The sequence below is a fragment of the Amphibalanus amphitrite genome, unplaced genomic scaffold (assembly GCF_019059575.1).
Source record: "Amphibalanus amphitrite isolate SeventyFive unplaced genomic scaffold, NRLGWU_Aamphi_draft 000076F_arrow, whole genome shotgun sequence".
NCBI classification, from domain to species: Eukaryota; Metazoa; Arthropoda; class Thecostraca; order Balanomorpha; family Balanidae; genus Amphibalanus; species Amphibalanus amphitrite.
The window spans coordinates 298,574-320,429 of NW_024881572.1; the positions used below are offsets into that span (position 1 = coordinate 298,574).

Genomic DNA, 21,856 nt, shown 5'->3' on the forward strand with positions numbered 1-21,856 from the left:
GCTTTTCCGCGGCGCTGTAGCTCTATTGGTTCCCGAGTTATGCGTTGGCTTCTTGGAAATTTTCGACATTCGACCTGGAAATCGGCGAAATTTTACCTTTAATGACCTCTGGTGACCTGACCTTTGACCTGACCCAAAAATTGACCGAATTGATTTCGTCATTATTTTTGACGCTCTTTCGAACGCCGCCTACCGCGTATCGCTACGTGGCCCAGGAGCCGAGTTACAAGGGGGAGGGTGTTCAAACACCCCCCCCCCCAGCAGGGCGTGGAAATCCAGGACCCCCAGCCGGGCGCGGGTTAAAAAGTTAATGCTTTTCATAAACTTTTTAAAAAATTTATTTTAAAAATTTTATTTTCCTTAAAAAGTTTATGCTTTCAAAATTATAAGAGTTCTATAAGGGGATAGGACGACGGGGCATCGCAGGACAAGCTATGACCAACTCTTGTCCTTTGAGATGCTCATTGCTCATAGACACTCCATCTGGTCCGCGATGGCAAAATAGAGGTACCGCGGTGATCGCCAGGACTGGGCCACGATACAGGTATCCCGACGTAACCAATGGCAGCGACATTTTTACTTTTAACTGACCCATTGAAGGTCACATTTGAGCTGAGGACCAAGCGCGGGCATCAACGAGCTTGCGACATATGTATAAAAAATGTGCTGGTTCTGCTTAAAAAATGTTTTGACTGATGGAAGCAGCAACTTACAAGTGTGCTCTAAGATGGCAAAATGACGTGGCCAAGCAAGCGGTAAACGTAACCGGGAAGATGCGCAGCGCCCGCCGTGACCATTTCTATAGACATCCGTGTAAAGAACGTGCTGCGTTTGACCTGTTTTGGAACTAGTTTCCTCATAAGCCTATTGACATCATCTTATTGACATCATCTTCACACGTGAGCCGTTACGTTGAAGCTCAAGTAATTCCTGGATTGAAGAGCTGAGTGGCCCTCAAGTCCCGCTCACAAGTGGCGAGCATTTTCCTACTGACATCAATGAGGCCTTTCGTAAAGATCCTTTGGCACGTGTGCTGGAGAGCCATCAACGTTGCGGTGACAGCACTAAAGCGTAAGGTTTGTTTGCAGTGCACGTGAGACCCACTCTTATACATTGGGAGCCTCCCGACATTGGTAAACACTGGAGTCTGATGACCGGGTCGAGCGGCGGTGGGCGCGCACGAGCCAGGCCCACGTCACCCCGCCGCCCAGCCGGCCTGCGCGCATCCACTCGGGCACCTGCTGGCGCTCCGTCGGTACTCACGCTCTCCGTTGGGGTCGGTGAAGACGGTGTAGTCGAAGCGCGGGATCACTCCCACCGTCAGACCGTTGGGAATCACCAGCGTCCGCTTCATTCTCGGCGACCGGCTCAGCGCCGAGCTGTTGGTCGCTGAGAAAGCTTGCGCGGCTCCCAGCAGCTGCGCCAGCTCCGGGTCCAGCTCGGGGTCCAGCTCCGGTTCCAGCTCCGGTGCTGACTCCGGGACCCGTCCCTGGCCGGCCCCTGGAGGAGGGGCTCGGTCGGATGGGCTGTTTGACCCGCGCCGCCTGCCGGCCCGGCGCGACCTCTCGTGTCCTCCGGCCGGCGCCAGGGCGGTCAGGAGGAGCGCGGCCAGCAGGGCCGTCCGCAGCAGCACCATCGCACCGCCTCCGGGCCCGTCCGCGGACAGACAGAGGGACGACTCCGGCTCCGCCCAGCCCGCCAGCCGCGCGGCTCTGCCGCTCCAGTCTCGAAAGTGAGCGCGATTTTGATGCGTTGCTTGGCCGGCGGAGCGCAGACGGTCTCGCAGCGGCACGGTTGGTTTCGCCACTGGTTAGCTGACGAGGGCAATGTTATGTCACCGAGTGACTGCCGGTGCCACGCGACACGACACGACTCTCGTGGAAACCGTCACCATGTGGGGTGAGACACGATTGGTGAGCCTGGCGACAGCCGACAAAGACGAGCGGATCCGAGCGCAGCGCCAATGATGATGTAGAGAAAAGCGCAATCAGTCACACGCGAGCAAAGAGTCAACCGTCCGTCAGAGATGAGGCTCAAAGATACTCTTCTGGAACGCCATTCACGAAAGGGCTGAGACGGCCATGCAACGCACGACGAGCCAACGACCACTGCTCGGTCAAGACTGCTTTAGCTAAGAGTCCGCCAGTTTCTGCACTACCAACATCTCCTATTATAAGGAACAGTCATTCTATCAGCGGCCAATCAAAGTGCACGGCCCCGATGACGTCACAATGATACGAAACCCACCGTGACATTCAGAAAACGCGCAAATATTCAGGAGACATTCAATGGTTGTGATGACTTTTTGCAGTCGACAATGACAACAGCGTCTGTTTATTGAATTTTAGTGCTGTCCCCTTCATTCATCAAATGCTAGCTTTTGATTCCATGGAACGCGAGCTCTATTCGTGTTACGCAGGGCAAAGACGTCTTCTTTGCGCGACGCACAACGCCACTGCAGGCATTGCCCCCACTCTTAAACGGTTCGTACAGATTATTGCAAAGACAACTCTGTAGGATGTGCATATTCATCCTTGGCGTGTTGCTGCGAAGCTGATAGCAGACATTCGTAAAAAATGGATAGTGCATTACAATCATACAACACTTAATTGCTTTGACTGAGCATGGCTAGCATCAAGGGCATGAAAATTACGATGCTTGCCGCTTACCTAACTACTAGTGCATTGTTATAAATGGGAAAACATTGCATCACTTTTTGTATTATTAGCATTTCATGGATCAGACACAATCCATCTGCTTTCACGTCTAAAAACAATATAAGCTGAGCGAAAAAGGTAAAGTATGAATAGCCTGAAGAGGCACAATCAGGAAAGCAGGAGACCCATTGTTCGTTTCGAATCGCATGCCTGATATAGAGATATAGAGCTGGTTAAATCTGGTCAAACCTCATCTTAGAGCCTCACCCTTGCTAATTAAATGCTCCTGTAGTTGTTATTCAAAGCATTCTGAGCAAACCGTCATAGTTATAAAAAAACATTCATAATCAACGTGGACTGTTTACCTCTGCCATCGATTACACGTATTTGGTTACTTATTTCTTCTTCGATTATTCCGGTCAGCAGCAGGTCGATGAAGTACTAATCGCGGTCGCTGCTGGTTACCCTCTAGCAATGCATTGATTCAGCGCCGAACATTTGTATTCAATGCATTGATTCAGCGCCGAACATTTGTATTTGAGGTCAATTACAACACGTTATTTTCCTTTCAGATTGTTTTATTTTCACTTTATTTTGATTGTGAGTTCTTGGTATATCAGTCACAAAAGCGAGCCGATATTTACCATGCACATTACGTGAGGCGTCACCATTCCATCCAGCCCACAATGTAGCTGAAATGGCATCGTGTGCGGTTTCGCAGGCGCTCTGAGTCGCTAACCGCGGGCAGACGCTGACGGAGAAAGTGTGATCACTGGGCCACTGACGCCGGCGTGGGTCATGGATCACGGTCCGACCGCGCCGGCTGCGCTGCCGGGCACGGCAGCCGCCGCGGCCCGGCGCGCCGCCTGTTTGACACTGCCAGCGACTGAACGGGGGAGGCGCCCGCCACCGAGCGTGTACCGCTCTGACGTATTGCTCTCATATTGCAGAACGGAGGCGAGCCCCCGGCGTGAAATGAACACTGATGGCCGATTTGTGTGAGCTGGCCTACACATGCAACGTGTCTGTTATTGTACCACATTAAATGATACAACACAATCGAGAAAAATGGAGAATAGCACTGGTCGTCATGAGCATAGAGATCTTATATACAATCTTATATGCAATTCGTCTGTGCCAGTGCAGCAGTGCTAGGTAGCAAACCGGCATATTGCGTGCATACTGCGGAGCTCATTTTTAACAAAAAGAACAATGTCATTGCCCATTGAAAGGGCCAAGTGCAGAGACTTCCTGTCATATCTCTTCAAACTGTCATAATGAAACAAGCGCTGTTTTTTGTTAAATGAGTTTATGTGAATGTCTTAAGTTGTGTAGACCTATAGGTACTATTTGCGAGATCACTAATAGAGCTTTTATGCACTTAATATTATCAACAGAAGAGCCTGAGCGATTTGGTAATAGCCAAACAAGCAAATACCTTTCATTGTCAAGATCCTGATATTCATTAACCCTTTACAATGAAAATATATCGGACTTGCAGGGACTTAACTATGTTGCAACAAGAGAGAGTTCTGGCAAACAATATATAACCTAATAACAATATTTCTAACAATGTAGGATATGTATAACCAAACATTTATAGTCTCTGAGCAGATTCTTTTGAGACACTAATGAGCCAATCAGGGATTTTCTCTTATCAGCCCTCAGAGCAGATTAGCCCTCAGAGCAGGTCGGCCCTCATGGCAGGGCGTCCTTCTGGGCAGTTCGGGGTCAGAGCAGGTCGTCACTCAGAGCGGGCTTCAGCCCAAATAGTCACTCAGAGCAGGTCGGCTCTCAGAGCAGATAGTCCTCAGAGCAGGACAGCCCTCAGAGCAGTTCGGCCTTCAGCCCAGATAGTCACTCAGAGCAGGTCGGCCTCGTCCAGCAGGTCGAACAGCGAGCCGGGACACAGGTGGTAGATGCTGCCGCACTCGGAGGGGTCGGCCGAGCCGAGCCGCCGCGCCCGCGCCGCCTCCTCCGTCAGCTCTGCGGCCGCGCCCCCTCTCTGACCCTCCTCCGGCAGCCTGAGGGAAGAACACAGCTGTGTCAGCTACATCGGCACAGAAAACAGGACTGTGGGGCCGTTCATGACCTGCATGTCATGAAGGCTTGATCCGCTGTGCGATTCTGCACCGTTAGACCAATGTAGCCAACTCATACACCCATATATCGTGATGAATCCTGATTTCTGCGCAGGCTGCACACAAGTAACGTCCTTTCACACACGTCATATGTGGTATAAAGCGTTGACAGGTAAATTGAATGACACATGAGATGAATATATTAGCAGGTGTGCGAGCTGACTAAGAAGTGCCACACACGATGGACTGGGCTCACCGAGTCATCTACCGCAATGGAACTGCTTGTTATCCAAGATGACAAAGAAAACTGTGAAACCGGGACGTCTTACCTCCGTTATTGTCCCCTGATTACGGACAGCCCCCGCGTGCTGAGCGAGTCCTCGGGAGGAGGAGGGCTGGGGACTCACCCGATCAGCAGCTGGAGGACCCTGGTCACCAGAGGACTGTCCCCGCGTGCTGAGCGAGTCCTCGGGAGGAGGAGGACTGGGGACTCACCCGATCAGCAGCTGGAGGACCCTGGTCACCAGAGGACTGTCCCCGCGTGCTGAGCGAGTCCTCGGGAGGAGGAGGACTGGGGACTCACCCGATCAGCAGCTGGAGGACCCTGGTCACCAGAGGACTGTCCCCGCGCCGACCGGCGGCCTCACACAACGTCCTCAGCAGGCACGGGCGACCCGGCAGACCGAACCTGAGGCACGGGAATAGCGAGAATCAACAGTGTGTGCATAAAACATCACTGCAGCCGGGGTGGGGCTGAGAGGGAACGAGATGTTTGGCATGCTTCATCATAAATGCCATCAGTCTTGTATATCATTTTAAAGTCGTGTATTGCTTTCAACGGGACCTTCCTATATTCGATGTTAACCTCAGAAGCGTCACTTCTCACTCTTCAGACAGACCGGTTGCTGAACGAACTGCGTTCATCCAATGTTTGGCCGCACAAACGGACACTGTTTGCAGCGCTCACTGGAAGACTCGGTTTTCCAGCACTCGTTAGGTGCCCACGAAGCCGGAATTGTAAACAGACCAGTGTGCACAGCCCGGGAGCCGGACAGATGAAGAGGGTGAACGAACAAATGAGGCTACTTTTTCAACAAGCCCAGTAGTTTTTATCGGAGAGCAAATCATTTTTTATCTCGACTGTCATAGGATGAGATGTGGAGTGTTTCTGCGGACTGGCGTCTGACCTACTCCGATACGAATTGCACAATGCACAATTCTGATTCATGATTGAACTCAAATATGGAGTGAATTTTTCTTTAACACAATATGGAAGGTATACCGTCTTGTACCTAGTAGTTATGCATGGCAGGAATGTGCGATAGATAGGCGTGCTAAGTATGCGCGATAATTATGCGTTATAAGTTCCTTCCGACACATGCACGACAAAAGTGCTCGTCGAGCATGAGCGCTAAGTAATGCCTGGTTAATATGAGCACTAAGTAATGCATGACTATAGATGCGCGCTAAGTAATGCGCTCTGCTCGACACCCATCCTCGATGTTGGAAAAATAGGAACAATTTAATCTAAATAAAAAACCGTCAAAGCAAACGCACCTTTCTTCCTCCCAACCTAGCCAGCAAAGCGAGATCGGCCGTCCTACCACATTAGCCCTTTTCACGATGAACATTGCGTATCTATCTGATTGAAATTAAATCCAAGTGAAGAAGTAGAGCAATCAACATTTCGTTCGGAAGCTGGAAATCCGACTATGTAGTAATTAGCTGCTTTTTGCACATCACGGATCAAACGGATCAAATATGTATATGGTGCCTGTAATGCTCCGTCGTAAAAAGGGGCTATTGCTATCCGTATATGGATATCACGCTCTGAGATTTACCCTACTCACCCCTCGATGGCGTCTTGCAGCTGATCGTAGACATCGACCAGGTCGTCGGCGCGCGATCGGGCGCCCTCGATGTACTCGAGCTGGCGCGAGCTCTGGTCGAGGGGTACTGCCACCGGTACCCAGGTCACGTTCAGCTTCCCGGCTGTCGGCACCGTGCCACCGTCAGAGCCACGGACGGAGGGCACGCGGCAAACTCCACAGTCATAAAGTCAACAGAGCTCAGCGGCAGAGGCGCCAGTGGGCCAGTGATAATTTATACAGGTGGCGGGAAACTGCGCATGTGCTTTGAAGAGACTCACAATAAACATGATGTGGATGGCATTGCTAACAATAAGTGTTATGAATGTTTGAGGGTGTTTACAGCTTTATGTTTTCTGGGATAAGTTTACGTGTCATTTGTACTCTTAAAATAATGTCCTCGTTTATCAAACGTGTCAGAGAAGAAACAAAAAGAAGCATATCTATAGACAGCCGATCCAGTTTTTTTTTTAACAATGAGCAGTAACGGCGGAACACCTTCAATTATGGAGGGAGGGGGGGGGGGGTACCGCTGACTTTTGGTCCCATTCTTTCCATGCAACGCCCATAGGGCTAATGTTAAAATGCCAAAATCAAAGGGGGGCACGGTGCCCCGGTGCCCTCCCCGTTCCGCCGCCTATGTCAATGAGTATGCACTCTAACTCTCAGAGGACTTCTTACCTCCTTGAAAGACCCTTCCCGAAGTCATAAATCTTTCAGGTGCCCTTCCCGACGTCACTTCTCCCTGAGAGGTCCGCAACTTACTGAGAGGTCCTTCCGTCACCTCCGACACCCCAACTCACTGAGCGGCCCCTAACCGTCCCCGTGACTCACTGAGCAGGGAGCGGCCCCTCCGACCTCAACTCACTGAGCAAGATCTCTCCTATCCTGACTCACTGAGCGGCCCCTTACCGACCCCCTGACTCACTGAGCGGCCCTTACGGTCACTCTGACTCACTGAGCGGCCCCTTACGGTCACTCTGACTCACTGAGCGGCCCCTTACAGTCACTCTGACTCACTGAGCGGCCCCTTACGGTCACTCTGACTCACTGAGCGGCCCCTTACAGTCACTCTGACTCACTGAGCGGCCCCTTACGGTCACTCTGACTCACTGAGCGGCCCCTTATCGTCACTCTGACTCACTGAGAGGCCCCTTACCGTCACCCTGGCTCACTGAGAGGCCCTCTCTAACCCTGACACACTAAGCGGCCCCTCGCCGTCACCCCAACTCACTGAGCAGTCCCTTGCCGACCCCCTGACTCACTGAGCGGCCTCTTACCGACCCCCTGACTCACTGAGCGGCCCCTCGCTGATGATCGGGGTGATGAGAGACGTGGTCAGGGACAGCGAGCTGCCCGTGGGAAACCCGAACAGGAGGCGGGACTCGGCGCCCAGCGCCCTGGCCGTGCTGCGCAGCTGCTCCGGCGTCAGCTCGGCGCCGGCGGCCTCAGTCGGCGTCAGCAGCGTCACCACCAGCGTCAGCAGCGTCAGCAGCGCCGGCACGGGCTCCATGGCGGGGCGTCCGAGAGCCCGCTGAGGTCCACCAGTGACGCGGCGACTTGACGTGACAGGATACAGACGACCACCAGCCGAACCGGGTGCCGCTGGCGAGTGACGCGTGTGACGCCGGCGTTGGCTCTCGGTGACGAGTGACGGACGGGGCCGGTGTGACAACTCGCCACCCGTCCACTGCCGCCGGGGACGGCCATTCAGGTGCTAATGTGAGGTGTCGCCACGGCCCGCGGCGCTCGGAGGACGCCGCCCCTCGGCAGTGTCTCGGGCGCGCCGCTGTTCCGCCCCCTGACCGCGGTCTGTCGGCTCGGCTGCTCGCTCTCCGCTCTGCTGTTACATCAGCGGAGAAACGGCTTCGTAGCCGAGAAACGGGCGAATTCAAAACGATCTTCTGAATGTGAGCTTGAGAAATGCTAAGCCAAGGCCCTACATAAATGGCTAAGCTATGCTGGCTATGAAGAGAAACAGGGCCATGTTTTTGTGACGATGGCTGTCACTTATCAAAGGTCTATTGCTTCAGAAGATTATAGCGTCTGACGTTCACATTTTATCGGTCTGCCTTTCAGTGGCGGCGGAAGCAGGGGGCAAGGGGGGCAGCTGCACCCTAAAGCTATGGAAAGGGGGGCCTCGAAAATCTGTAGAGGAGGCAGGAAGTTAAGAGGTGCGGCAGCCATAAAGCTGAGCAGTGCGACACCGCAACTGATAAAGGCACTTGTGACACGAAGAGGGTGGCAATGACGTGGGAAAAGTATCTTTTGATATGCTGAAGAGTGGAGGGCATCCTTATCTGAAACAAAGGCAGATGCTGCCGACCCTGTCGAATATAATCTTGCCAGGCGATAAAGGCTAGGAGGGCGCAGCCACTCGAGAAGCGCGCCATGCGGAAGAGGGGCGCCTGCATGCGAAAGAGGGGCGCCTGTGTGTGGGACGAAAAAGAAACATTTATGGAGACGTCTTTGAAGGCGATAGCCTCCGAACGCCAACACGAACATATGAGGGCTTATAGCGTTGCAGGCTCCATGCGACAAAAAGGGGCGCCTGATGGCCGATATGCGAGAGGAAATTAGGTAGTTTGTATCGCATTTATCGGGGGCGGTTTGCCGTTTACAACATATGAATGTTAAGGGAGGTCCGAGATTGGGGCCTGTAAAATTGCACTGTCCGTATGGGCGGTTACACCCCTAGTGCTAGGGCGTATTTTGCGTTTTTTTTTTTTACTGGGGAGATGATTATGACCAGGAATAGCACTCTGCAAACTTCTATGGGCGCCTGTATAGGGGCGAAACTGATTTTCCAGTGCAGGGACGGTCATCGGCATTGTGGGGCGGCATTCATTCCACTGGGGCGTCTGAGACGCCCCAGTGTCCCCATGTGACACATGGGGATGGTAAGAAGGGCTTAGAGCTTAGCGGCTAAGAAGGGGCTTATTGACAATATTCTTGACCAGGACTGCACGAATGTGGCAGCACGTTTAGGTCTACGAATGATGTTTAAAGGTTAAGTAGTGGACGTTGATGCGACCATGACGTGATCGATACAATGCTGCGCTTTCCTCTCCCTTTTCGCCCTAACAGATATAAACGGCGCATTTTCAGTTTTCACTCGTCTAGCGTTATACGTATATGCGTAATTATGCGTTACATAAGAGCTTATCTATACCTGTGCGATGCTGCTGCCCTAGGGTGCCCTAGTTAGTGTGCCTATTGCCACTTGCACCTTGAATATTATTCGAGGTAAGATTCCGTAATACCAGGCAAAGTGAAATAAATATGTCGAATTAAACGCCCATCTCTGGGAAAGACATGAGTGAAATCAAATATTATTGAGCGAGAAGAGTCCAGTTTTCCTCAAATTCGACCGACTCCGGCACACGCTTATATATAGTCACATATAGTCATTATATAGTTATAGTCACATCTATCGGTAGTTAGTGGCAAAAGTCACGCCACAGGTCAGGTGAAGTCGGTGATCGGATCGGGCCGTGACGAGGGCTCGTTACACCCTACACGCTCGGCTTTCAGCCCTGTCGTCTTCCCGGAATTCCCCATGAATGGAACTGGGCTCTCGAACTGCTCAACAAGTCTAGGATGGCATAGGTTTGTAGCTGGACAAACGTCCCAGCTCTGGCGCGCGCAGCGGCCCCCATTCCTGCCCCGGCGCGCGGTGTGCCCGAGAGGCGTCTGGGGAGCTGTGCCGCCGCGCTAGACCAGGCTGAGCGGTGTGCCGGTCAGCGACAACAGGTCCTTTGCCGGCGCAGGTCTGCTCAGTCATTGAAAATATGTACAGTCCACAGCAGGAACATTATGAAGGTTACATTTAAGCTATGGAATGTACCTAACTATTTCTCGTTACATAAAAACTGTAATTCTGAACGTGTTAACAGGTACAACACATTGTCAAGCGTCTCTTCACTGTTTGTGTTACTACAACCATGTATATGGTAAGGGGCGCATATATAGCGGGAAGGGGCGCTTCAATATCGTTTGCACCCCTATCCTAGAATACCTTCCGCCGCCACTGCTGCCTTTGGTTTTCGTGAGCTGTGGCGAAAGACTAACATTTTCTCATTCGGTTACTGCTTATACCTACAGAATAACAGGACTATCGCAATGTCAATCCCATCATGTTGCTAAGTTGTATATTCTTGCTTATCTACAAACCATTTCTTTTGTTGTCATTTTTGAAAGCTCATATATTATATGCCACCATTATACCTACTCTAAACCAGTTCATCCTTCGTACCTGCACCAAACATGCTCTAAGCGACAAATATCTTGTATGTTGGACATTTTATTTTACCATGTGGAGCAGTTAACGTTTTGCTGCGCTGCATTTATCTTTGATTTCGGATTTCTGTTCAGATGTTTGCTGCATGAATTGTAGCAGCCAGTAAATCGTTTGTACGTTATAGTAGAGCATAGGTACCAAGCAGCACTTGTTTTTTGCCATTTTTCAGCACATTATCGACGTCTATATATTAGGGGAGACCCGGGAGGTATGGGCCCCCTGGAGGTATGGGCCATCGCAGTTTTGAAGAAGTGTTGCGTATTTTTACACATTTGACGGCGTTAACTGGTAGCAGCCATTCCGTTATACATCCCAAGTGATTTTCAAAATCTTCCTCAGTCTTCTTTGGCAATGAGCGGTGATAAAGCGTTTTTGCCCTCTTCGAGTAAAATACGGTACATACAGAAAATTCGTGATAAATTTGAACCAGGCTCGTTTTAGGATGTCAGATCATCGCTAACATATAGTTTAAAGCATGCAAATTAAGACTGGATAGACAATTTGAAGCTTTCTTGCAAGATTATGAGCTGAGATGCTATGCACATTTTGGCGTCCTAACCGGGAGGTTCGGGCCACCCATCGGCCGTTGATCCTAAATAAATAAAACGATGCTTTCATTGAATGTCCCCGTCAATAAGTTTAATTTTTGTCGCGCAAGGTCGAAATTTTAACTTCAAATTTCATTAAAACAAAAAATATTATTGATCTTATTTTATGGTGCATGCTTGAGTTTACCAAAATACATATGGGCCCACGTCACCTCCATGAAGTAAGCTGTTGGCCGCTTATGCGGTTCCTGGGCTCTAAGAGAGATTAAGGTAGATACCAGCTATGAGTATTTTTCTCATTGTCGAGAAAACAATGTGAAACATGGCACCGGCCCATACCTCCCGGGCCATGGCCCATACCTCCCGGTGTATTTTGATGGATCGAAAAGGCACATGATTTATTGAAAGTTATCTCGAGACGAAATAGTTGATCCCAGATGCCTAATATCAGGCACACGTTGCAGGCGAAAGGCAATTTCACGTACACAGAGTGAAAAACCGGGTCTAGCCACTGCCCACTGGAAGAAAATTGCCTTTTCACAAAACCGGCCCATACCTCCCGGGTCTCCCCTACGCCTTTTTGCTCGTGCTAATTGTCATGTCATTTTGTAAACAAGAAGTAGGATCTTCTCATAGCTTGTAGTAAACAGCGATTTCGAAAGCAAGTTACTTTGTCGCGGCGCCGCGTGGGCTGCCATGCACGACACTGCTATGTGCCTTTTGTCACCTCCGGCGCTGCACTGAGCTCGGGGCCCTGCGCTGCGCGGCCCTCGGTGAAACCGGCGGCACCACCGAGCCCTGAAATGTGACAGACGCGCGTGAAAGACGCCCGGGCGGTGTCCAAAATTCACACAAAGGCAGCGACAATGTCACAGAGAGAAGAACGCCCGACCTCTTATGCTAATGTCAGACGAAAGTGTGTCTGGGAGGGAGGGCCGGAGGTGTTTCGCGGGGCACGGGTCGGGAGATGTGCTCCCTGCAGTCGCCACCGTGAACTCGGGCAGTTCAGAGGTCAGTTGCTCGACACATAGTGGTGCGGAAGACTGAGCAGGTGCACCCAGTGAACAGCATGCTGCACGTCAAATCACAGGTCAGTGCATTGACGGCATGGAGTTGGATAAGGAGATGGACAGGTAGTCAGGTTTTAAACGACATCTGTAGAAAGTGGGACGTCTTTTTTTGTCATTGTTTCACAAATTTAGTGAAAACCCGTTTAATGAACCCCTTTACAATTCTCTGTTTAACATTTGAATGATGTTACCATGCGGTATTTATTGGTCATTTTGTATGGTCTTATTCGTCCGCACTGCGCCCTGTATCTGCCCGATGTGTATCACCCTGGACTACCACACGCACAGACCCTCCCCCTGCCCTCAGACGCGGTCGCGGTGGTTACCAGCGCTGGCTCTGGCGCTGCTGGTGGCCGCCCAGCCCAGCGGCGCCCAGCTGAGTATTCAGCAGCTGACCTCGCTGCTGGCCAGCCAGTGGCGGTCGGCCCAGCGCGGCGGCCGCGCGCTGGGCGCCGCACAGCTGCTGGCCGGGTCACAGCTGATCGTCATACCTAAACTGGAGATCACCTCTCCCACCGTGCCCAGAGACGGTACGTGTCCGACACGGCGGCACGAATTACCAATGAACCGAACTTTAGTCGTTATAACTCATGAATTCAAACATGAAGAGCGAAAATGAGCTAGTCGATTGTTTTAAATTCCAAAATGCCTCATTTCCCTTCTCTCTCTCTCTCTCTCTCTCTCTCTCTCTCTCTCTCTCTCTCTCTCTCTCTCTCTCTCTCTCTCTCTCTCTCTCTCTCTCTCTCTCTCTCTCTCTCTCCCTCCCTTTCTCTCTCTCTCTCTCTCTCTCTCTCTCTCTCTCTCTCTCTCTCTCTCTCTCTCTCTCTCTCTCTCTCTCTCTCTCCTTCTCTCATCCCTCCCAATGTGCCCACAGGAGGCTCGTTCCAGCTGTACGCCGACATCCCGTTCTCGCTGGCCGGCCTGGCCGGCGGCTCCGTGCTGTTCGCCGCCACAGACCGTAACGACAGCGTCACGTCACCGTCGCCGTCACCGCCGTCACCGCCGCCGTCACGGCCGGCCGACGCGTCCCCGGTCCGACCGCCGGCGCCGCCCGCCGACCCCACCGTCCCCCTGAGGAACCCAACCGTCATCATGTCATACGACCGCCGAGAGGACAGAGTAGCCGCCGACGGGAGGCGCGGCAGAGCGAGGGAGGAGGCGGCGCTGCCCGTCACCAGCGGGTTCCATGACGCCGCGCTGGTGATGCTGCAGAAAATGGGCATGGAGGGCCGGCCGTGCCTGCTGAGGGCGGTCTGCGAGCTGTCCGCCAGGCCGCTGAGCTCCAACGGACTGCTCGGAGACCTCGTCAACGCCGTGGTCGAGTGAGTAGGTATAACTATATCTAAGCGCCCTGGTCGAGTAAGTATATCCGATTACAGTGGCGGATCCAGGGGGGGGGGGGGGGGGGCAAAATGGGCATTTGCCCCCCCCCCCAAACGGCATGATTTTAACATTACGCCTATGGGCGATGCATGGAAAGAATCGATAAATTTTTATGGTTTGCCCCCCCCCCAAACCTCTGAGCTGGATCCGCCTCTGTCCGATTAGGACTATTATACGAAACATAATAGATACCCACATCATTACATTGAAAATCAGTTTCGTGTCGCGACGCAATCATCTGATATGAAAGACCACTTGGGTGTTCGAAATTTTTGAAATTGAAATGTTTGCACTGATGAAGCTACCCGATGAATAAGCACGAATCAAAGCTACCGGTTAAACGTTGGATGACAGCTATGGGCTACAGCATGTAACAAGCATGATGAACAAAATACGCGCCAGCTACCCGCAAGCTGGTGTCCCCCAATTATGATCTTTAGACGTGTTTATTGTGACGAGCATGGCTGAACGATGAAGTAACATTAAAACGCCCGTCAATGGTCAAATATCTATTCAAGCCACTGTACCTGCGACCGAGACAGAATCCTTTTTTTTTTGCAGGATTCCCTCAACCAGCGACAAAGTGCTGGAGGAGGAGCTGAAAGTCTCTCGGCAGCTGGGCCTCCGAGGGGCGCCGTGTACCGAGGTGTTCGACAACTGCGACAACTTCGTCATCAACCAGCTGGCCAAGTGATGGTCCTCTGGATCAGCCGCCTCGGGCGGCTTTGGTGTTACGGAAGCTTGCGCTGCAGCTTGCTATCGATGTTTTTCTGCTGAAATACAGCCTGTTGAATTGGGATTGTGCTGTTTATTTGTCAGCTTTGGGCACAGATAATAGTTAAAAATCCATCTACGAATAGAACAAGCCAATAAAATCGATGTTATTTTATCGTCATGAACTCTCTGACATATTAGATTCAACATGGTCTAGACACCATAAAGCAATAAATGACTTATCCGATCAAAGCCACATCAAAGTGTTTTTTTCAAATTAAATCAGTTACCATTGCCCAATGCACCATCGTTTGGATTATCATACCCTCTACATCTTTCGACAGGAGTTGCGACCCCATCACGCTTGGGCATGCACTTTCGCTGGAGAAAAAAGCGTCCAGCTCTCGACAAGATAAAGCCAACTGCCAAAGCCAAATAAATTTAACATCTCAGGTCCACTAATGACCCTAAAATTCAGGCTAATAGCCCAAAAATCAGGTTTTGGTTTTTGACGAGAAACCTAAGAAAAACGGTTCAGGCAAAAATAATGGAACAATAATTACCATATGTATATATTGTATGTATGTGTGTATGTATGTATGTATGTATGTAGGTATTTACGGCGTTAACGCATCCCTTTAGGTACTAGACCGAGGTCCAAGGGCTATTCTCGAGTCAGAGTCAAAATATATCGGCCATGCAATGAAGAGGAATAAAACACACGCAAACGTCACGCACGCCAATAAAAAGACATCAGTGCCGGATAGGACCCTCCAGCTCGGACGGCACACTAGTACAATACACTTATTGCTTCTGCTGTTCCGAAGCGTCGAATGAGTTTTTTTTAAGATCGATTTGAAGCTTAGCCAGTGGTCAAAGGTGACCTCAGGTGAGATTGGATGACCTAGACTTGTGGTGGATCATCTATTACGCATTCGTAGGTACTGATCACGAATCCGACATATAACTATGTTGCTTTCTGCTCGTAAAAAGCCTCTAAATTTTACAGTCTACATGGTCTCTGCAATGCAGCACCTCCCATGAATTTGACCTCGATGTACTCTTAGGTTCCTACAATGCATGGCTTTTACTTAGAATAGCAAATAACACTAAATAGCCATCCCCATTGCGATGCTGTTTATCATTAATGAGTTAGTATGCATTCTTATTAGTTATTATCCTCTCTCAAGTCTCAGTTCACGAAAACGACCATTTCAACCGACTATGACATGACAAGAGACTTCATAGCCCAGTGACCAGACTTAATCAAGTCTGGTATGGAACTTAACATACCGGTATGGAACTTAACACTTTTTAGAGAGCTATAAGTAGTTTTTTAGTATAACGGCCAAAGAGAGGATTTAAAGCTATGCGAAATGTCAGCGGATATTTTCTAATAGAGGAAGATCCGTAGCGGGATGAATGAAACCCTTGTACCAGCGAGGGTAAAAGTGACCGATAAATGTCCACCCCTGACTGTATGACGTCACATAGATGATTGACGTCACATTCCTCTGCAGCCCACCACAAAAATGCTGAGCTGGTTGTCATCACCTCCCGCCCCGCTATCGTCCAATCTACGGCCTCGTAACCCGTAAATATGGATGTAGTTGCGTCTACATTCACAAACAGCGCCTAATTTTATTCTACAAGAGCAACCCAAGCAATTAGCATAAAGCAAAAACACCCAAAAAAAGCTGTTTGTACCCTAAAGAAGCTGCGGTTGGTGACTGTCAAGGACGATAGCTTAATGCCTCGCTGACTGTTGTGGGTTTTCGCTAGCAAACTGCAAAGCGTTGCTTTGCTACACAGTATGGTTGCGAAAATGGACCGACCCGCGGCCGCAAAACTACTCTCATACTCTCTACTAACTACTCATCTCTTATTGACCGGTAGACAAATAATTACACGCTTTTACCCACGAAAATGTCTATTGTACAAATAGAAAATATGTAGACAAGCACACCTTTTAAAACATTTCTATCAGCGAGTTAATCATAAGTTTAACTCGTAAATGCATGACCGAATGAAAACAGCCATGTATCCTCTAGGCCGTCTTGTAAAACAACATATAACGTTCTAGGTATGCAACGATAACAGAAACATCACAATATTCCACCATGAAAGCACGAACATTTTGTCAGACTTAACTATATACGGATATCGGTACATGCATATAACATTTGATTAACTCAGCAGGTGGTTCCATGATCCACATCAATTTATGAGCTATTGAACATCTGTTCTTTTTCTGAGGATGCCATCGAGTGAATTCTTAATCAATAGGCTCTGAAATAAACAGTTCGATGGGTACTTTGTAAGGGATGCTACGTCTAGCAAGTATCGTTCTCTCTTGAGTGCGAACTATAGCAACACACGCTGACGCATATATGCCTCTATGAAATCCACTGTCGTATATAAGTAACACAACATGTTGACTTGTTCAATGTTCGTCAACATGATTGCAGCACTTCATGTCGACACCTAATTCGCAGCTTGTACATTTGCCATATTTCACGCTCATCACCTTCAGGCTTCAAGCACTACAGACTATAGAGAAAGGAACGCATTGTAAGAAAAATGTCATGGTAAAAACAAACTTATTACAACGGAGAGCGTCTAAAGGCAGAGGCCGTGTGATCAGACGAGCTGAAACACACTGACGGGGCAGGCCGAGTAGTACTCGTCGCAGCGTCCCACCGCCCTGCCGCGCTCCTCTGCCTTCTTGTACTCCTGCATCCGCTCTCCCTCGGTCGGCTCCATCGTTGTCCTGGAGAGAGGGCACAGGTCAGGTCAGGACACAGGTGACAGGTCCCACGTCAGCTCACAGGTCACGGATCATAGGAATGATGCTACAATGCGGGTCACCGGCTACAGGCTACAAGCCAAATGACAGGTCGGCTAATAGGTCCGGTCACATAAAAGTAAGTGAAATGTCATTCATAATCGCCTTCTTACTTCGCCTCGGGCAATAAGATATGGTTCTTTTTTCACCCTCGGGCTAGTTCGTTTTTTTTCACCCTCGGGCAAAGTTAATGACCGATGTGGCGCCACATCGGGCATTAGCTTTGCTACACAAAAGAACGGCCTTCCACCTTCCTGGGTGTCATTACATACACGGTCAGCCCTCGTGCCCGTGTCGTGTCCACCGACCAGTGCAGGCCGCCGATGCTGGCCGCCTCACCTGAGCACTGTGTTGAAGATCTCCCCCATGAGGCCGGCGTCCTGCACCGGGGTCTCGGCCACCTCACAGATGGTCCGCAGCACGCACATCTTGCCGTCCAGGCCGAACCTGGCACAAACACAGGGTGAAAATATGAAGGCACGTCCCATTCTTGCCTAAACTATTGAAGTGCAATACGCATAGAAACCTGCTTCTTAGCGTCAACATCGCCAAAATCGTGCGTTTCAAATACGTCGATTTCTATAAGACACAGAAGTGGCAGGAGCAAAATCATTAATAGGGCTATATCAATTGCTATTGACCCCTCTGGCTCTGCAACAGAATAGTGATGGCAGAAACATACTGAAGACGCAAAAAGTAACTATCCTCTGGATTGCAATTGCAATCATGTAAACCGCTGACCGCCGCTCCTGTTGTATCTCTGCGAGACTCACTGCGAGATGAAGGTCTCGGCGTACGAGTACATGCTGGCCTTGTCGTCATCCAGGCTTCGTCGGTAGTAGGTATAAGAGTCGTCTCCCTCCTCGCCGTCAGTGGTCTTGTAGCGCGCCGGGTCCGCCGAGGCCGTCGGCAGCGCGAAACTCAGCGGGACCTCCACGTTCAGCATCGAGCCTGGCGAAATATAGTGGCGAGTGAAGAGCCAAGCGATTGTAAAAGCGCATTTCTAGACAAAGATGCTAATTTCTATAAGCAAATCTTTGAATTTAGTGCGTCAGAAGTGCTTAAACCGCTAGTCATCCAAAAAACATACATTAATGACTTGATGACAATGCTCGCCACTTTCCGTACAACCGTTTTCAGGATGCGAGTTCGTTTACTGGCATGCGGGCCGGATACAAATGTCTGTCGAATAGTGCCCGAAGCAAGCTCACCAGCAGAGACGAGTCCCGGCAGCGGCATGGTGAACTTGGGCGTCAGGATGAAGGTGGCGCCGGCCGGCAGCGGTGCGAAGAAGCGCCTCCTCCGGGAGAGGGAGCGCGCAGACAGGTCTGTGCCGTTGCCACCCACTCGGCTGAACAGCTCAGCGTCCGCCGGCACACCTGGGTGGGCGGCTGGGGGCCGAGAGGGGGTCAGAGGGGGCATAACGGGGGACAGAGGGGGCCGGAAACATGTCAGAACAGATTATCATAATCCAAAATTGTCGAGATTTAAAGTTTAAATTTGAATGACAGTTGCGAACAGAGCGATTGGAAGCATGGTAAAGTATGGTTCGTCTGACATGCATGCAATCTCATGAAATGTCAATATTTGAGATTTGACAAAGAAAGGCCTGACTTGGAAGGCTTTCAAAGTAATAGGCAAGTTGTCGAGAGAGTCAACGTTTCATCCCACTGTCGTCTGTCCCATGTGACCGAGCGCAAAGTAGCATCCGTCGAGTCAGCGGTCAGCGAGGTCGAAGCTGACTGGAGTGAAGTTGATTGTGGTCTTGGAGTCTGAGGTCACTGTTAATAGAAGCGGCTCAGTCAGACTCAGACTTCACAAAGAACAGCTCACGTCCCTAGGCAAAATTGCGTGCTGGTTAGTAAAGCCGTCAACGTTTGTGATGTAGGCTACCTATGCCTATTGCATACGGTCATAGGAAATAGGCCGGCGTTGTGAGGTATTAACATGGGCGCAAGACGGTCTTACGGAGGTCTATGGAGGCCACTTAGATCCGCTACCCTTACGTAAGACATGAGCGGTTTAATTACAATGTAAGTACCATCTATTTGCGAAAAGTAGCATTTCTGACTGCTCAGGGTCACCCCTCAAAAAAAAGTATCATAGGCGAGCATCTTAGTCATCCCGTTCTCGCTGGCCGGCCTGGCCGGCGGCTCCGTGCTGTTCGCCGCCACAGACCGTAACGACAGCGTCACGTCACCGTCGCCGTCACCGCCGTCACCGCCGCCGTCACGGCCGGCCGACGCGTCCCCGGTCCGACCGCCGGCGCCGCCCGCCGACCCCACCGTCCCCCTGAGGAACCCAACCGTCATCATGTCATACGACCGCCGAGAGGACAGAGTAGCCGCCGACGGGAGGCGCGGCAGAGCGAGGGAGGAGGCGGCGCTGCCCGTCACCAGCGGGTTCCATGACGCCGCGCTGGTGATGCTGCAGAAAATGGGCATGGAGGGCCGGCCGTGCCTGCTGAGGGCGGTCTGCGAGCTGTCCGCCAGGCCGCTGAGCTCCAACGGACTGCTCGGAGACCTCGTCAACGCCGTGGTCGAGTGAGTAGGTATAACTATATCTAAGCGCCCTGGTCGAGTAAGTATATCCGATTACAGTGGCGGATCCAGGGGGGGGGGGGGGGCAAAATGGGCATTTGCCCCCCCCCCAAACGGCATGATTTTAACATTACGCCTATGGGCGATGCATGGAAAGAATCGATAAATTTTTATGGTTTGCCCCCCCCCCCCAAACCTCTGAGCTGGATCCGCCTCTGTCCGATTAGGACTATTATACGAAACATAATAGATACCCACATCATTACATTGAAAATCAGTTTCGTGTCGCGACGCAATCATCTGATATGAAAGACCACTTGGGTGTTCGAAATTTTTGAAATTGAAATGTTTGCACTGATGAAGCTACCCGATGAATAAGCACGAATCAAAGCTACCGGTTAAACGTTGGATGACAGCTATGGGCTACAGCATGTAACAAGCATGATGAACAAAATACGCGCCAGCTACCCGCAAGCTGGTGTCCCCCAATTATGATCTTTAGACGTGTTTATTGTGACGAGCATGGCTGAACGATGAAGTAACATTAAAACGCCCGTCAATGGTCAAATATCTATTCAAGCCACTGTACCTGCGACCGAGACAGAATCCTTTTTTTTTTGCAGGATTCCCTCAACCAGCGACAAAGTGCTGGAGGAGGAGCTGAAAGTCTCTCGGCAGCTGGGCCTCCGAGGGGCGCCGTGTACCGAGGTGTTCGACAACTGCGACAACTTCGTCATCAACCAGCTGGCCAAGTGATGGTCCTCTGGATCAGCCGCCTCGGGCGGCTTTGGTGTTACGGAAGCTTGCGCTGCAGCTTGCTATCGATGTTTTTCTGCTGAAATACAGCCTGTTGAATTGGGATTGTGCTGTTTATTTGTCAGCTTTGGGCACAGATAATAGTTAAAAATCCATCTACGAATAGAACAAGCCAATAAAATCGATGTTATTTTATCGTCATGAACTCTCTGACATATTAGATTCAACATGGTCTAGACACCATAAAGCAATAAATGACTTATCCGATCAAAGCCACATCAAAGTGTTTTTTTCAAATTAAATCAGTTACCATTGCCCAATGCACCATCGTTTGGATTATCATACCCTCTACATCTTTCGACAGGAGTTGCGACCCCATCACGCTTGGGCATGCACTTTCGCTGGAGAAAAAAGCGTCCAGCTCTCGACAAGATAAAGCCAACTGCCAAAGCCAAATAAATTTAACATCTCAGGTCCACTAATGACCCTAAAATTCAGGCTAATAGCCCAAAAATCAGGTTTTGGTTTTTGACGAGAAACCTAAGAAAAACGGTTCAGGCAAAAATAATGGAACAATAATTACCATATGTATATATTGTATGTATGTGTGTATGTATGTATGTATGTATGTAGGTATTTACGGCGTTAACGCATCCCTTTAGGTACTAGACCGAGGTCCAAGGGCTATTCTCGAGTCAGAGTCAAAATATATCGGCCATGCAATGAAGAGGAATAAAACACACGCAAACGTCACGCACGCCAATAAAAAAGACATCAGTGCCGGATAGGACCCTCCAGCTCGGACGGCACACTAGTACAATACACTTATTGCTTCTGCTGTTCCGAAGCGTCGAATGAGTTTTTTTTAAGATCGATTTGAAGCTTAGCCAGTGGTCAAAGGTGACCTCAGGTGAGATTGGATGACCTAGACTTGTGGTGGATCATCTATTACGCATTCGTAGGTACTGATCACGAATCCGACATATAACTATGTTGCTTTCTGCTCGTAAAAAGCCTCTAAATTTTACAGTCTACATGGTCTCTGCAATGCAGCACCTCCCATGAATTTGACCTCGATGTACTCTTAGGTTCCT

The 21,856-nt window shown here is 50.3% G+C and overlaps 4 protein-coding genes across 4 annotated transcripts; 2 read left to right on the top strand and 2 right to left on the bottom strand.

Annotated features, from left to right (window-relative positions):
* Window positions 1-4,014: 4,014 nt before the first annotated feature.
* On the bottom strand, window positions 4,015-8,152 carry LOC122379369. Its single transcript, XM_043361516.1, has 4 exons — window positions 7,903-8,152; window positions 6,589-6,730; window positions 5,322-5,426; window positions 4,015-4,681 (listed from the first exon to the last, which is right to left on the bottom strand). The coding sequence occupies exons 1-4, from the start codon at window positions 8,117-8,119 to the stop codon at window positions 4,519-4,521; spliced, it is 627 nt and encodes a 208-aa protein (XP_043217451.1). The 5' UTR covers window positions 8,120-8,152; the 3' UTR covers window positions 4,015-4,518.
* A 4,987-nt stretch (window positions 8,153-13,139) lies between these two features.
* On the top strand, window positions 13,140-14,638 carry LOC122379342. The gene is made up of 3 exons (XM_043361477.1): window positions 13,140-13,143; window positions 13,399-13,846; window positions 14,469-14,638. The coding sequence occupies exons 1-3, from the start codon at window positions 13,140-13,142 to the stop codon at window positions 14,599-14,601; spliced, it is 585 nt and encodes a 194-aa protein (XP_043217412.1). The 3' UTR covers window positions 14,602-14,638.
* A 1,895-nt stretch (window positions 14,639-16,533) lies between these two features.
* On the bottom strand, window positions 16,534-18,888 carry LOC122379343. Its single transcript, XM_043361478.1, has 4 exons — window positions 18,678-18,888; window positions 18,240-18,417; window positions 17,806-17,913; window positions 16,534-17,391 (listed from the first exon to the last, which is right to left on the bottom strand). The coding sequence occupies exons 1-4, from the start codon at window positions 18,886-18,888 to the stop codon at window positions 17,262-17,264; spliced, it is 627 nt and encodes a 208-aa protein (XP_043217413.1). The 3' UTR covers window positions 16,534-17,261.
* A 738-nt stretch (window positions 18,889-19,626) lies between these two features.
* On the top strand, window positions 19,627-20,799 carry LOC122379370. Its single transcript, XM_043361518.1, has 2 exons — window positions 19,627-20,009; window positions 20,630-20,799. The coding sequence occupies exons 1-2, from the start codon at window positions 19,780-19,782 to the stop codon at window positions 20,760-20,762; spliced, it is 363 nt and encodes a 120-aa protein (XP_043217453.1). The 5' UTR covers window positions 19,627-19,779; the 3' UTR covers window positions 20,763-20,799.
* The last annotated feature ends 1,057 nt before the right edge of the window (window positions 20,800-21,856 follow it).